We start from the raw sequence: 17,357 nt of genomic DNA, 5'->3' as shown, positions 1-17,357 counted from the left end.
TAAACACAAATCTCCTCTTCTGGGAGGGTCCCTGGCAAAAACCTTTTCAGATGGGGGGGGGGGGGGTGTCCACGGCCAAATACACATCAATTTGGGAGTCCTTGGCATGAAAATGTTTGAGAACCACTGACTTAGAGACCGCTTGCTTTGATTGATTGATTGAAATTTTTATTAGGCAAAAGAATGTAAAACAACACAGTTACATTTATAATACTTTTGTCTAAAAGGTCAGACCGAAAAAGGTCCTTGCGGACTTGCTATGTAGCTTGTACTCATTGTCATTTCCCCATGACACAAATGAAAAGCCTTCATTAACCCATTAATACCTGGAACGTATCTGTGTCACTTTTAGATTTATTTAGGCTATTCAAAAATAGCAGATCTACAAGCTCATAGCGCGGCACCGAGTGCCGCGCTACGAGCTTGTAGATCTGCTGTTTTTGAAAAATATTTTTGTAAATTTTTTTCCGACAAACTGTTAGGATTTAGAAAATGTTTAGAATGAAAATGTTTAGCCTCAGGTCTTAACACATTCCATGCCAGAGTTTAATCTCATAATGTACTCACCAGTGCCAGCGTTTTATTGTTGTTTTTTTTGTTTTTTTCATGTCGCCACAGACCTCGCTAAATAAGTTAAAAGTGCGCGTTCATTTGGTTCTAAACACACAGCGGATCCGTGAGAAACGGCCAGCGAAAACAGTTTCCAAATGCGAGCCGCCATCTTGAAGATACAGCCGATCAACGGTAAACAGTGATCAGCGAGGAGAAAAACAACAACCGAGAAAATCGAGTTTTAAACAGGATCCCAGACAGGAAGCGGATACGATCGAAAAAACCGGAACCCGAATAATTCTGTTTCCGACCGGAAACCGGAAACGGAAATGGAAAAAAAAAAATCGGAAAGTGCACCTGGGGCAATTTCAATGGGAATCGGCGGTTGGCGTAGATCTACGCGACTGGCACGCTGCGGCTTTAAATAGGTTCGCGTAGATCTACGCGACTGGCATGCAATGTGTTAATGGGTTAATGAGTGATGAGGCGGACGGTGCTCTGTGCTCCACTCATACTCTTACCTTTCTCATCCAACTCCTCTGATTCAGAGTCCCCTGAGCTCTCATCTCCTTCCATGTCAAAGTCATCTTCATCCACTTCCACCTCCTCAACCTCCTCGTGTTCACTGGCCTCCTGTTTCACACACACACACACACACACGCACACACGCACGCACACACACACACACACACACACGCACACACACACACACACACACACACGCACACACACACACGCACGACAAGAGATTAACCACATGAACCCTAGCGTCCCAATTCTGGGCCGATCATTCAGTGCAGATAGGTGATCTACAAGCTCGCAACGCGACGCATTACAACGGCGTTGTGAGCTTGTAGATCGGCTATTTTTTGACAAAGGATTTGATGTAGAGGCAAGAAAGTGAGCGGTGGTTTAAGTAATAGTAAAAGATTTACAGAGCTGAACAAAACAATAGTTTGGGAGTTTCGTTGGGCCAACAAAATTATTAAAATGATTATTTTCACACTCATAATAATTTTGTTTTGGAGCTTTTTAAAAGCTCTGTGGATGAATTATTATAAATTTTCATAAAGCATATACCCTTTAATATGAATGTGCTGTACATAATTATGGAAGATTGTACCACACTTAAATAGAAGACACGTGAAAACCCAATTTGGTTATAATATGGTAACAGAGATGAGAGAGAGATGACCTCTTTCTCAATCTGCTACTGTGCAAAATGTGTAAAAAAAACTAACAGAAAACACAACAAATCAGGTAAATTACTAACTAATGATTCACAAAACAAAGACGAGGCCTTTAACATCAAAACAATTAGTGAACCTACCGCGTCAGCTTCCTGTTCATTGTCAGGTACTTCCTCTTTGGGAACACTGAGGGTATAAGAGAAACTGTGTTAGCCTGGAAGCTACGGAGCAGCGACACGGCTAGGTCAATGCTTAAATTATACTCAATCGCATTGGAAACCATTCTTCGCATTTCTTTAGGACGGCCCTTCACATTTTGGTTTCCAAAAGCGGTGGATGTAGGTTTATTAACGCCCCTTCTCGCTGCTGTTCTAGTAAATACTTTGAGATTTATAAGGACCCAGACAGCACTCTGTAGGCACAGATCTCAGATCGTTTTGTCAACGCAAGACTAACAAAAAACTAACTGATCTACAAACTAGCAGAGTATAAATCAGGCATCGACGCTACTGCCGCAGGGCAATATTAACCTTTTGCGTGAAACTTAAAAGGGGACTAAACCCCTAGGAAGGCACATTTTGGAAGTTTGCTGCCATCTCTAAAGCATTGGTTCTCAACCTTTACAGGCTGCGACCCCCCATAATAATCATATGTGAACTGCGGACCCCCCACCCTGACAAGAACTTGGAAATGTAGGAGTTGAGGCATTACATTTTGTTAGACTCGGTTCCACAGATATATATTGTGAAAATAGCCGATACAAGCTCACAAACAACGCCTCGCATTGCGAGGCGTTGTTTGTCAGCCATGCCCTTTAGATGATTTTTAACCTTCAGGTGGCAACAAACTCACAACTGGCACAAAGGTGACCTAGGCTTCAGTTCCCCTTTAAAGTAAGATTACACTTTGGTAGACATTTGGGTTGTGTACTTACAGTACCTTGCCATGATGTAACTCCTAATATTGGCAAGATATTTCAATGCTGTAGTCGCTCCGTTGATTAGTAATTTGTATTCCAAAAATAGTCCTTTCATTGATTTACACTGCACAGTTCAACAGGTCTCAAAGTCACTCTTTCAGCACATATAAGTGCCAACTTCCAGTTGATTTTACTATTTGAAAATCTGGATTTGGACACACAGATCCAGTTCCGATCGTCTTCCTAATTCAAATAGTAAAATCCACAGGAAGTTGATATTTTTTCATTAAAATAAATCAATAAATAAAACAGTTAAAGATGCCGTGTCAGGTTCTATAAAGTTACATACTGGCAGAGCGTATCGTACACTGTGTATACTGTATATCTTGTATGTTTCACGGTGACATGTAATGAAAAGACTATTTTGGAACATCTCACCAATAAAAATCGTACATTTTTAAAAGGTGAGGTGTATTTATATAGCGCCTTTATCCGAAACGCTTTACAACGTGCACGACATTCACCCGTTCACACACACGTTCACACACCAGACGGCAGAGGAAACCTTGCAAGGCACCAGCCTGCTCATTGGGAGCAGATAGAGGTTCAGTGTCTCGCTCAAGGACACTTCGACACTAACACAGGGGCAAGTTAACAAAAACCCAAAGTGCCGTTTTGATTCAAGGGATTCAATTAGGGATTGATTACAGTCACTGTTCACTGAGGAGAAGCTGTTAGTGAATAATTTCATTGTGATCATCACACAGGGACAAAACCATCTATTGGCAGACAAACGCAGGTTGAGGCAAACGTGATTAGCAGTCGCTTAAAGGGCAAGACCACTTTGGTAGAGGTTTGGGTTGTGTAGTTACCTTGCCATGATGTAACTCCAAAGGTGGGCAAGAAATCAAAAATAATTGCTCCATTAATTAGAAATTGATAATTCAAATTATGCTCCTCATTGACTTACATTGTACAGTGAAACATCTCTCAAAGTCACTCTTTTAGCACATAAACGAACGCAAACAAAGTTGATTCAGACAATATAGAACATCACCAAACCCAGTACTGTTTTTTTTTTAAATAAAAATGTCAACTTCCTGTTGATTTTGCCATTTTTAATAAGTGGAAAACCTGCGGATCCGGATCCAGATCTTCAAATAGTCAAATCAACAGGAAGTTGACATTTTTATTAAAAAAACAAACTACTGGGTTTGATGATGCTCTATATTGTCTGAATCAGCTATGTTTGGGTTCATTTATGTGCTAAAAGAGTGACTTTGAGAGCTGTTTTACCGTACAATGTAAGTCAATGAGGAGCATATTTTGAATGATCAATTTCTAATCAATGGAGCAATTATTTTTAATTTCTTGCCCACCTTTGGAGTTACATCATGGCAAGGTAACTACACAACCCAAACCTCTACCAAAGTGGTCTTACCCTTTAACGACTGCAAGGCAAAGTCAGTTCACAATACTGGCAGCTGCTGCACGCCACAATTATTTCCTTAACCATGAGTCAAATCTGAACTCTACCACTGATATGATAGAGAACGGATGAATTTGGAACGGTAGGGTAAGTGATATTTTTGGGTTAAATAAAAGTTTTCGTTTTAAAGCACTATATTGTGATAGTGTTTGTTCAGTAACAGGGGTCTCCTTGTCTCTCCAGCTCTTTAATAAACAGAAAATACATTTTGAGGCAGGTGATAACATTTCAGCCAATCAGGAGAGAGTTCCAGTTCCAATTTTGTCTCCTCATTTCTTTGTGTCATCACTTCCAATTTCACTTGTTTAATGTGTGTGTATATCCTGACTGAGTTCTCTATCCTGATTGGACACAATTGGTATCCCGACCTGAACATGTATGTTCTGTTTAATAAAGACCCTAACCCGAGGAGACTCCTGTTACTGAACAGACACTCTTTAGCAATGAGTACTACTGCAGCAGAATATAGGGCTATTTAACACTTATTTTAACCAAAGAAAATCACTTACCCTACCTTTAATACTAAGCATTTTACAGTGTAACACGAACATCTGCGGATGACTCAAAGACCTGCGAGGATGTGAAGATTTTCCTCGCAGACGTCAAACATTTATGAATGTGTCCTACAAATTGACACGATAGTCAGGACCATGTGGTGTGCATCACACCAATCACAGAGAAGGAGATGGAATGTGAAAGGAAAGGTGTTTAGTTTAAGGAAAGGTTAAAAAGTAGTTGGTTAAAAGTTGGGCTTTCCTCCCAAAAGGACCTGTGGGGTTAAAATTATGCTGTTAGAGGCTGGGAATTGGGAGAGGGTACAGACTGGGTCAGACTTGGGGTCAATTATCAACTGAAATCCCTTCATTAATTTGTGCATTTGTTTCAGTCTTTTTCCAAATGCACCGCAGACAGAGGGGATGTACATGTACTGGAGGGAGCAAAGCTATTAGTTCCCCAAATCATTCCAATAAAAATGTTCCTAATATAAATATTAGACCCTTGTCTTCACGGGGCGTTAGCAAACCTGGCATGTTCAAACTCTCCTTGGTGATTCTGTTCATAGCGCCTCAGTCTTCAGAGAGAGGGAGAGAGAGAGAGAGAGAGAGAGAGGGGGATGAGGGGATGGGACAGAGGAGTGAAGGAGGTGTGGATAGGCAGCAGCAACAGCAGGTGAGAGGCGTTTACAACAGTGGTTCTCAAAGTGGGGTTCTCTGGGGGGGGGGGGGGGGGTACCTGGGGGTCCCCAGCAAAATCAGTTAATACAGCGTCACAATCATTTTAACAACTTTATCCATACTTTGGGGTCCGTGGCCCAAATACATGTCATTTTGGGTGATCCTTGACATGAAAACGTTTGAGAACCACTGATTTACAAAACAGCAGGGACAGAGACAAGATAGGTGAGCATAGAGGCTTGATTTAGACTTGGTTACGCGCCAGTGTTGCATCATCTGCCATTTCTGGCGCCGGCCGCAACATTGGCAACGCAACCAAGTATAAATCTGGCTCAATGTTGAGCATGTGACGGAAATGGGAAACAGAATCTTCAAACATACACGCGAGTTTCAAGGAGGTAACATGTTGAATACATAGGACCACAATGGAAAGTACCCAGGACTTTTTTTGTGTTATCCTTTTAGTCTTAATGTCTCCGTGCTGTTTACATTTCTGACTCATTTTCTTTTTTAAACATTTCACTTGTAAAGACATGCCTGAAATAGGGAAGCAATGAAGGTGGTTAAAATCGGGACACATCAGCTGCATAATTGCCAAAACCAGTGGTGGAAAGTAACTACATTCACTGAAGGTACTTTTGGTTTACTTGAGTATTTCCATCTTTCTATTCCACTACATCGCAGAATACAGGCAAATATTGAACTTTTTACTCCACTAGAATTATTTGAAAACTTTAGTTACTAGTAACTTTGTAGATTTAGAATGTTATTACGTAACAGCCATTAACCAATTAAAGGAGTAGTTCACCCAAAAAATTACTTATTTTCTATCAATTACACACCCCATGAAGCATTGAATTCATGGAGATTTTTTCGTTTTTGTCGCATTCCTAAGACAATAATTCGATTACCGGCAGAACGATGCTAATGTATCCGGTAGGAGACTCAAAAGGAGTCTCTTTGAGTCTCTTTGAAATACACCCGCTCATCAAATTATTGGCTCAGGAATGCGACAAAAACAAAAACAATCTCCATGAATTCAATGCTTCATGGGGTGTGTAATTGATGGAAAATAAGTCATTGTTTGGGTGAACTACTCCTTTAAGCCCCATTTCATACTTCGGCTACGGTATTCAAAAATAGCAGATCTAAAAAAATATATAGTACAATTTGGAACGCAAAGTATTGCTACACTGTGCAAATTGTACTTCCTACACCACCGGCTGAGACAGACGTAGTCAAAAAGGTCAAGTAATGAATTATTGTAGAAGCCGATCAGCCAGATTGATACAGTGCAGGACTCTGGTACCCCCGGATATACAAGAGGAGCATACCTCCGTTTCTTCTTCTTCTCTTTCTTCTTGAGTTTCTCCAGGTCTTTCTTGGCCATCTCGATGACATCACTGGCCTCCTTCTCGGGGGCGAGGAGGGCGGGGGAGAAGGAGGCGGGGCCTCGGTACAGAGAGGTGTGCGGGGAGGAGGAGGCGCGAGACAGGCTCCTCCTGAGGTTCTCGTTGACGGCCTCGCTTTCCAGCAGCTTGGCCCTGAAACACACACACACACAGTTCAACCCATTAAGACCGGGAAGGAGGGAACGTATCTGTCATTTTAAGATGTCTTTGGCTATTCAAAAATAGCAGATCTACAAGCTCATAGCGCGGCACCGAGTGCCGCGCTATGAGCTTGTAGATCTGCTATTTTTTTTTTTATCGTGATAATGTGCGCAATTCTTTAAATTATATTTTTTAAAGCAAACATTTTGTCAAATATTTTGTTCCAGGGACCCCAGAAGCAAAGATTTGAGTTACAAATGTTCGCTTTAAGAAATATATTTTCAAAGATTTTCACGATTTAAAAAAAATTAAGCAGATCTTTAAATTTAAAAAAGCAGATCTACAAGCTCATAGTGCGGCACTCGGTGCCGCGCTATGAGCTTGTATATCTGCTATTTTTGAATAGCCAAAGAAATCTAAAAGGACAGAGATGCGTACACCACTGGTTCTCAAACTTTTTCATGTCGAGGACCCCCAAATTGTATTTGGCCGCAGACCCCCATCTGAAAATATTTTGTGCCTGGGACCCGTAGGAGAGAAGTACATATCAAGAAATGTACTTCTAAATTATTATTTTTATAGCCGATCTACGAGCTCACAGCGAGTGTGAGCTATTTTTGAATAGCCAAAGTATAAATTACTGATTGTAATGCTATATTAACTCATTTAGCTGGGGCTCCCCGGAACATACTTTGAGAACCACTGGTTTTACATTGGACCAAAAAGAAAGGATATGTCACGACGCATTGTGAGCTTAGAGATCGGCGCAGAATGTGTGCCACAGAATAGGGACACTAGAAACATCAAATCAAATATAAGAATAATACTGTGACACAATGAGAACGTTCAACATGATTCTCAGGGTTGTTAATTCCATGTGTCTTCATTTTGGTCATCTTTTATGACTTCGAGACGTTATCACCAGACAAACAAACAAACAAAAAAACATCCTTACCTGAGCTCCTCGATTTCTTTGATGTAATTCTGAATCATGTTGCCAATCTCTTCATGACCTTCACCTGAAAGGCAGAGCAGCTGTCAGCTACAGATGTTACCATAATTATAACATCAGTGCACATAATAATAAACATAATCGTTGCTGTCGGGTGGAAACGTCCAAAATCATTACTTTTCGAAAATAGCGGAAAAACAGCAGATCTACAAGCTCACACATATGTTGTGAGCTTGTTGATCGGCTATTTTCGTACCTCTAGAAATAAAGTTTTAACTACTAAACCGAAATGGGTGTCCAAAAACAAAAACTAAAATTAAAGCGTCCAGCAACTCATCAAACGAAGAAAATCTGTTAATATAAAATGTAATATAATATATACAACATAAAATAAAATTATATATATACAGTGTGTGTGCGTGTGTGTGCGTGTGTGCGCGTGTGCGTGCGCGTGCGTGTGCGTGCGTGTGCGCGTGTGTGTCCAGTACCTGTCTTGGACAGCAGGGTGCTGTTGACCTGGTCACTGAGCAGCTGTGTGAGTCTGGCTTTCTGGCCGTCGATGGTGGACTGCAGGGCCTTCACCCTGACCCTCAGGTTGCCGTTCTCCGTCTGGAGCATGGAGTTCTCCTGGACCAGGTCATTGATGCCCTCCATACCGTCCTCCCCCGCCGTGCGCTTACCCTGAGGGGGTTCCCGAAAGGGAAGTCAGCCAAAAGGAAAGCTACTTCAACTAGACACTTACACAGGTCCAGGGACGTCACAGGCTCTCAGAAGGTGGGGGGGATGGACTTTCGGTGGACTATAGCCCTTATTTCATACTTTGGCTATTCAAAAATAGCAGATACACAAGCTAATAGCGCGGCACCGAGTGCCGCGCTATTAGCTTGTAGATCTGCTATTTTTGAAAAATCGTGAAAATTTGTACAAAATCCTTGAATATCATTTTTTTTCAAGCGAACATTTGTAACTGTCAAATGTAAACGATTTTTTTTTTTTTTTTCAAAAATGTGCGTTTTTTGGGCGGATTTTGTTTTTTAGTTTTTTCCCGGTGTTTTGGTGACTTTATTTCGGTTTTAGGGTTAGGGTAAGGTTAATTAATTATTTTTTTATAATTTTTTTTCAAAAAGTGGGGGGGGGGGGTATGAAATCACGCATCTGTGAGAGTGAGGGTGTCGCGTCGTACGCACAGTGAATGGCCGCGACGCCCCTTACACAGGTCAAATACTAAGTACAGGATTTTACTGTGTAGTGGGTGGGCGATATATCAAATTGTCGCTGTCGGGCAGAAACCTCTCATTCCAATATTCTAACTTTTTTGGTGTCTTTTTGTAAATTAATGCCCTTCTTGATCATACTACAGCGTCTAAGTATACGCACACAACAGTATAAAAAGTAGCAGATCTGCAAGATCGAAATGCGGCGTGAAGCGACGCGTTTTGAGCTTGCGGACCTGCTACTTTGAATCCTGAAAAGTAACAGTTTTGGACATAATGAGGGTTTCCACCCGACAGAGACGATATGATAAAACACATGCAGATGCTCAGGTATTAATTCATTTCAAATTTAGGCTAGAACTTGTAGTTTAAAGTCTAAATCCTAATTTTTTTTTGAAAAAAATCTAACAAAAAAAAAATCACGATTTTCAAAAATAGCAGATCTACAAGCTCATAGCGCGGCACTCGGTGCCGCGCTATGAGCTTGTATATCTGCTATTTTTGAATAGCCAAAGAAATCTCAAGTGACACAAATGCGTTCCAGGTATTAATGGGTTAAAGGGAGATGAAACCCTGATGCTGATTTTGTAGCATTTGTTTTCCAGTTGAGCTGATAAACTACAGCAGGGTAATGAATAGTAAAGAATATATACTGCGGCGTAAGCCAGTGGTTCTCAAACATTTTTTTGCTCAGGGCAGCCCTGTAAACAACGTTTTCATCTACTGCACTACTTTATGGCACCTTACATTCACCTCATAATTACGCTACGTAGATATGTACATCTTTCCCCCTGAGATACAGTACGTCACGAGGAAAGTTTCCATTAGGACAGATGGAAAATAACTTGAACCACTTGAACCCCCGTATCCCTATTCTAGGGGGAACATTAGCCAAAAATAGCCGATCTACAAGCTCACACACAAGCTCGCGACATGTTGTGAACGGCTATTTTTGGCCCAGAGATTTGGTGTAAGATGGAACAGTGCAACTCAGGTCCATCTTGCTAAGTACAGAGGATCTAAGACTCTAAGTGGTTAAACTGAAGTGATAATGACAAATTCCAAATATTATCAAACTATGCCGCGGCACCCCTGGACTTGGGTCAAGGCACCCTAGGGTGCCACGTCACCCACTTTGAGAAACGCTGATGCGTCCGACCGAGAAGGTCTAGACTGACAGTGCAGTCTTGACAAAAAACTATACACTATGTCTTGTATGTTTAGACGTTGAAAGGCTGGCTCTGCAGCCCAGGAAAGACCCCTAAATAGTACTACGGTGTGTCATATATGTGTCTTTATATGTATGTTATATGTATGTCATCCAAATGAATGAAGGTCTCTGTAAGTCCTGTTTGTTTGTTTGCTTATTAAGGAGCATCCACTAGTCCACACCTTGGTGGAGACTATTCTTCCAAAATTCCATATTAAAAGTAAAAGTAAAATTAAAATAGTTTCGACGTCCGAGTGAGACGTTTGGCCTCAGTCTGGAATAATAAAACAAAACAATAGTTACTCTCGTCTCTTTATACTGTATATGTGCTTCGTAATAAGATTAACAAGATTTTTCTCAAAGATTTTCCAAAACGTATATTTAACACATTAACCGCCAAGACCGTAGTCCTACGGGCCGTTAAATCCAACTGTTAAGCGCCGAGACCGTAGCCCTACGGGCTGCGGTCTTTTCGCGCATGCGCGGTCCGGGTGCACTTTCGGAATTTTTTTGATCCACTTCCGTTTCCGGTTTGATGACAGGAAATAGAATTATTTGGGATCCGGTTTTAACGATCACGCCCGCTCCCATTCTACAGACGAAACTGAAACTCAATTCTCTTCCTGTAGTTTTTTCTCCTCGCATTTCACTGTTTAACGTAATCCGCACTAACTCAAACATGGATGCCCCGTTTGACACGTGGTTTTCACTGGGAGATACAAGGAGATCTCGCGGATGTAAACAGACCGTGTAGCGCTCAATCTTAAGGATTTTAACAAGATCTATGGCGACATGAAAAAAACAAAAAAACAACAAAAACACCTTGGCACTGGTGAGTACATTATGAGATTAGCCCTTGGCAGTGGATGTGTTAAAAGAGTGCTTCTCGGTTATTTGATGAATAAAAAAAATATTATGAATAGAATAATCGCCAAGGAAGTAATGGATACTTGCAGACCTGCCGGTACAGTATGTACAGCATGTATTTCTCTCTACTCTCTTTGTCTCCATCCTCACCGTCTTGTACTCCATGAGCTCCATCTGCAGCCGTGCGATCTCCGTCCTCAGAGCGCTGATCTGCTGGCTGGCTCTGTCCTGGTTGACCACCACCTTGTTCTTGATGTTCCTGGCCCGGTTGGCGTACTTCAGCGCGTTCAGGGTCTCCATGAAGTCCCGGTCCGACGGGCTGATGCAGGCGATCATCAGCGTCTGACTGGAAGACACACACACACACACACAGGGTACGGTGGGGACCACGTCATGTCACGTCAACATTTGTTGGATTTAAATCAGGGGTCTTCAACAGGGGGTCCGGGACCCCTAGGGGGTCCTCAGAGTTACTACAGGGAGGGAAACATCTTTGTGTGATAGGATATTTTTGTTTTTGTTTACATCGAACACTTGAACCTTGACATCCCTATTCTGAGGAGAACTTTAGCCAAAAATAGCAGATCTACAAGCTCTGTGATGTTCGTGATGTTTGGACCAAATCCTTAGGAGTAATAGCAAAAAAACATATTTTGTAAAAATCGGCCTCCTGGTGGCGCTATAACAGGCCAATGCGAAGTTTCACGGCATTCGGACGCTGCGTTCATGATCTGAGGCATTTTGTTCAACACAGACTACGCCTGCAAACCTTAGATGCCAATCAATCAGGACGGAATATGAAACATCTTACAGATCCGTCTTGATCACATGACTATAGAGATACTGTGTAACGATTTGCGTGATGTTTGGACAAAAGCTGTAGGAGCAGTGGTGGAAAAAGTACTCAAATGTTTTACTTAAGTAAAAGTACCAATACTGCAATATAAACATACTCTGTTACAAGTAAAAGTCCAAAATAAAAAATGTACTTGTGTAAAAGTACAAAAGTATTGGCATCAAAATGTACTTAAAGTACCAAAAGTAAAAGTACTAAATATTTGAAAATAGCCGATCTACAAGCTCACAACGCGTCGCGGTGCGACGTGTTGTGAGCTTGTAGATCTGCTATTTTCAAATAGCCTATGTATAAAATAGGGCTAAAGTGGTTAATGTAGGTTTCATAATATCAAAGTTTATATCTGAAAAGTATAGTAACTAAAGTTTTCAAATAATTGTAGTGGAGTAAAAGTACAATATTTGCCTCTGAGATGTAGTGGAGTAGAAGTAAAAGTATTGGAAATTGGAAATACTCAAGTAAAGTACAAATACCTCAAAATTGTACTTAAGTACAGTACTTAAGTAAATGTACTTAGTTACTTTGCACCACTGTGTAGGAGTAATATCATAAAATGTGTTTCGCAAAAATCGTCTTGCTGGTGGCACTATTAATGAATGAAAATGTCAAGCAGTAATGGAGAGCTGACCTGTTTCCCCCCAGTGAATCCTGGAGCAGGCGCGTGAGCTTGGAGTCTCTGTAAGGCACGTGGGTGGACCTCTTACTTCTGTCTCCCAGAGCACTGATCACATTCCCCAGGGCCAGCTGAGAGAAACAGACAACATCACTGGTAGAATGGTAGCAAGAACGTCATTATTCCAAAGAACTCATAACCACATGAACCCTAGCATCTCTATTTTTGGCACGTCGTCACAGGCGAATATTTGGTCAAAATTAGCAGATCTACAAGCTCAGATTGCCTATTTTCGGTTAAAAGATAGATGCAGTGTAGCGAGAGAAAAGGAGGGGACCAAGTATGGACCCCTGGGGGACCCCGGTCAACGACGTTGTGCTGTGACATGTTTTTGTTTTCATGCACACATAATTTTTCTTTTAAATAATTATGTCAAACTTTGTTGATTTTAATATTTGATTTCATGAGAAGGTCTAATAGGTATGCTTCTGCGACCGAGTTACTTTGTTTGCATTCGCTTGTGTCCTAAAAGAGTGACTTCGAGAACTGTTTCACAGTGCAATGTAACTCAATAGGGGAGACTATTTTGGAGCAGCTACTGTTGATATCTCACCAATATTTGAAGATACATGGCAAGGGACCTACATAACCCAAACCTCTACCAAAGTGTCATTTTGCTTTACATTTTGCTTTGCATACAAGGATTCCACCTGTCAGCGATGATATTCCATAATTCCTTTCAGCAATGAAGGGAAAACTTTCCAATTGTTGCCACTAGAGGGCTCTGTTGCTCCAACAAGGGCCCTTTCCATCAGGAATGACCCTTAAAAGCCCAAAGCTGATCTTCACGCAGATATTATATCATTATTACTGTTGAAAACTCTTTTCTACATATTCTAACTTTGTGTTTTTTCGTAAATTAATGCTCTAGGCTACTTGATCATACTACAGCGTCACACAAAAGCATCAAAAGTACCAGAACCGCGGTTGCAATGCCAGCCTGACAGCGTGTCGTGCGTGTTCGAGCCCCGATCCCGACGACCTTTGCTGCGTGTCACTCCCCATCTCTCTCCCCATTTCCTGTCAGTCTACTGTGATATAAATAAAGGCTCATAACTCATCTTAACCCTTTAAGACCTGAGGCGATTCTTTAAAAAAAATCTAAATCCCAACAGTTTTTGGAAAATAATCTAAAAAAAAAAATGTTCACGATTTTTCAAAAATAGCAGATCTACAAGTTCATAGCGCGGCACTCGGTGCCGCGCTATGAACTTGTATATCTGCTATTTTTGAATAGCCAAAGACATCTAAAGTGACACAGATGCGTTCCAGGTATTAATGGGTTAAAAATAATTAAAAAGTAGCAGATCCGCAAGCTCGAGCTTGAGCTTGTAGATCTGCTACGTTTTGCTATTTTTGGAATTTGAAGCCTGAAATCTAACAGGTTTGGACAAATGAAGTTCTCTTTATAAAAACAATAAACGCACAGCAACGTTTAGAGGTTGAACAGTAAAAATTCTCCATTGTAACTCTGAGAATTACAGATGCAATCCTTATTATGCAATAAGTGTCATTTCCACAAGACGCAATCCCCCACTTTTTTTTTGTAATTAAGGTTTTTATTCCTTTTTCAACAAATAAACATGACATAACATAACAGACAAAAAACAACAACACAACATAACAAACAGATAAAACAACAACATAAAATACTTAAAATAAAACAAAACATAACGCAATCCCCCACTTGTCCCAGGAGCGATATTGCACTTATGAGCTTCGGGCAGTACTACTTGTCCACCAGTAGGGTGTCCTACCTGACACCAGGGTCTAAACGTGTCAATGGAAGAGTAAGGTGACCACACTCCAACCACTGTAGATGTACTAGTTATATTGCTTTATCCTCTACTATACAGATTGGATAAAATAACATTTTGTTCATTAAAATAGATCACAATTGCAGCTCTAAAAGAACACTGGTATTTGAGTGAACAGGAAGAGACATCATACCAGTCCACAGTTGATGGAAATGCCTTCTTTGGCTCGGTCGCCGGTGGCTCCGGTTCTCTTCAGTCTCTCGGATCCAGCCAGGTCAACGAAGTGGAACTTAGCGGTCAGCGTCTCAAACTCGTTCATGTCTGAGCTGTTAGCCAGACGGTTGTCTGTCTCGTTGTCCTGTAAACAACAACAACAACAACAACCACATTTAGCCCTGGCCGTACCCACGTCAGGCATGCCCGACATAGGGAGGCCCTATAGGCAAACATTTCACAAGTTTTCCCCAAAATACATAAGGGGTTTCTAATGTTTTACAATTTTTCAAAACGTTTTACAATAGAAATTGTAAAAAAAAAGATATAAAAATAAAAGCACAAATAGCTGATATAGAAGACATTGCTGTGATCCACTTACGTTGTTGTCGGGGCTGCAGATCCGAACTTGGCACAGGTGGATGGTGAAGATGGCGTGTGAACGGGAGCTCTGAGCGTTCATTTGGGTGCTGGCCGTGCTGCGACACAGAGCACCCGACTTCAAACACTGTATCATCTGAGAGAGAGAGAGAGAGAGAGAGAGAGAGAGAGAGAGAGAGAGACAGAGAGATAGAGAGAAAGAGGGAAAGACACAGAGCGAGACCGAGAGAAAGAAAGAGAGAGAGAGACAAAGAGAGACAGAGAGCAAACTAATTAGGTCTGAATGCCACTTGTTTTGGCTCCGGTCAAAAGAGCCCCGGTCAACTATTGCAGTGGTTCTCAACCTTTTGAGGACGCAAAATAATCATATTAATTATATGGGGACCCCCTATCCTGGCAAGCACTTGCCTTGGAATTGTAGGATTTGTAGGATTGTAGGATTACATTTTGTTTGTCTTGGTTCCACACAGATACAAATATTGTGAAAATAGCAGATCTGCTATTGGTTTCATTTCCTTTTTTACCTCTTCATTTTAGAGGTATTAAAAAGGTCTTAAAAGTCCTTTAAAGTGTCACTTTAGAAATGTGCAGATACCCTTATACTATATGTTGGTTTGTTTACTGTTGAGTGAGAAAACTATGTTGCACATTAACCCATTGATACCTGGAACGCATCTGTGTCACTTTAGATGTCTTTGGCTATTCAAAAATAGCAGATATACAAGCTCATAGCGCGGCACCGAGTGCCGCGCTATGAGCTTGTAGATCTGCTATTTTTGAAAAATCTTGAAAACATTTTTTTTCCAAAAACTGTTATGATTTTGATTTTTTTTAAAGAATCTCCCCCACCCCGACCCACAGGTTGAGAACCACTGAACCATAGGGTTCACGTGTTGAAAGGCAGGTGGAAAAAGGGCACCGGATGTGCTCTTGGTGAAACGCCAGTGGCGTCCGGAGCCGTCCTTTGTCAGACTGACCTCGGCCTCGGAGGCGACGGTGCGCGTGGTGACCCCCACCGTGTAGATGCCACCGTTGGCGTCCTCGTGGATCTTGATGTTGGACCTCTGCTTCCTGGCCTCGAGGTCTCGCGTCGAGTCGAACAGGTCCAACACCTCCTCGTTGTACAGCTGGGTGTGAAGGGGGGGGGGGGGGGACGGTATGGAAATGCTTTATTAAATCCCCCAGGGAGGAAATTGTAGCTGCTCTCGTCAGCAAAGCATAACACAAAAGGCAATACATGTAGAATGTATGGTTTAAAGCTAAATGAAATCTCAGTGTAAAAGGAGCCCCCCCCCCCCCCCCCCACACACACACACACAAGCACTATTTCCTAAACAATTAGCACAATATGTAGAATTATGATGTATTGTTCATATTTTTCTAAACCTATGTTCTACATTCTAGTTGAAGACATCGCAGATTGTGGCTTTAACCTTTAGCTTTTATGAAATATCCAAAGACCATTAGGGTTTTCGGAAGATGCTTCTGAACATGCATTCTATAGCTAGTTTGACCAACTCAAACACTCTTTAATCTAATCCATTCTATTGCTAGTTGTACCTCTATATGAACTGTGGTGTATGTTCTATACCTCTATATGAACTGTGGTGTATGTTCTATACCTCTATATGAACTGTGGTGTATGTTCTATACCTCTATATGAACTGTGGTGTATGTTCTATACCTCTATATGAACTGTGGTGTATGTTCTATACCTCTATATGAACTGTGGTGTATGTTCTATACCTCTATATGAACTGTGGTGCATGTTCTATACCTCTATATGAACTGTGGTGTATGTTCTATACCTCTATATGAACTGTGGTGCATGTTCTATACCTCTATATGAACTGTGGTCTGTGTCTTTTTTAATTTCAAGAACCACCATAACTCTGAGAGTGTACAAATGGAGCCAAATGGACCCGTGAGGGTCCATTTGGCTCCATTTGTACACTCTCAGAGTTAGAGACCTGTAAGGGTCCATTTGGCTCCATTTGTACACTCTCAGAGTTAGAGACCTGTAAGGGTCCATTTGGAAACCCTCAAGTAACCCAGAGGGTCCCTTGACCCCACTTTAAGAATGTGTGCTCTATAAGAACTGTGGCGTACCTCTAGGAACTGTGCGTTGATCTTGAACTCGGGAACAGGCCTGCCTTGCTCAGTGGCAGCGCTCTGTCGCTCCTCGATGCCCCTGAACAGGTGGTTGACGGCGCGGGGGATGATTCCCAGCTCGTCCTCCGCGATGTCCAAGCCAAAGCCCGTTCCCATGGTGTAGGTCTTCCCAGAACCAGTCTGTCACAGCGCGCACACACACACACACACACACACACACACACACACACACACACACACACAC

The 17,357-nt window shown here is 41.6% G+C and overlaps 1 protein-coding gene across 1 annotated transcript in view; it reads right to left on the bottom strand.

Annotated features, from left to right (window-relative positions):
* The window catches only part of LOC308079816 (kinesin-like protein KIF21A), an 80,165-nt gene that overhangs the window by 31,118 nt on the left and 31,690 nt on the right, over window positions 1-17,357 (bottom strand). The window contains exons 3-14 of the mRNA XM_080421421.1: window positions 17,111-17,293; window positions 15,979-16,128; window positions 15,003-15,137; window positions 14,601-14,765; window positions 12,606-12,721; window positions 11,272-11,467; window positions 8,319-8,511; window positions 7,834-7,897; window positions 6,660-6,869; window positions 5,175-5,222; window positions 1,883-1,928; window positions 1,074-1,185 (exon numbers count right to left, since the gene is read on the bottom strand). Of these exons, the coding sequence (XP_080277547.1) occupies window positions 1,074-1,185; window positions 1,883-1,928; window positions 5,175-5,222; window positions 6,660-6,869; window positions 7,834-7,897; window positions 8,319-8,511; window positions 11,272-11,467; window positions 12,606-12,721; window positions 14,601-14,765; window positions 15,003-15,137; window positions 15,979-16,128; window positions 17,111-17,293 (1,618 nt within the window). The remainder of the gene's footprint in view (window positions 1-1,073; window positions 1,186-1,882; window positions 1,929-5,174; window positions 5,223-6,659; window positions 6,870-7,833; window positions 7,898-8,318; window positions 8,512-11,271; window positions 11,468-12,605; window positions 12,722-14,600; window positions 14,766-15,002; window positions 15,138-15,978; window positions 16,129-17,110; window positions 17,294-17,357) is intronic.

This window comes from Gymnoscopelus braueri, assembly GCF_963280865.1.
Source record: "Gymnoscopelus braueri genome assembly, chromosome: 23".
In the NCBI taxonomy this organism is placed as follows: Eukaryota; Metazoa; Chordata; class Actinopteri; order Myctophiformes; family Myctophidae; genus Gymnoscopelus; species Gymnoscopelus braueri.
This window is presented reverse-complemented; position numbering and strand designations above follow the sequence as displayed.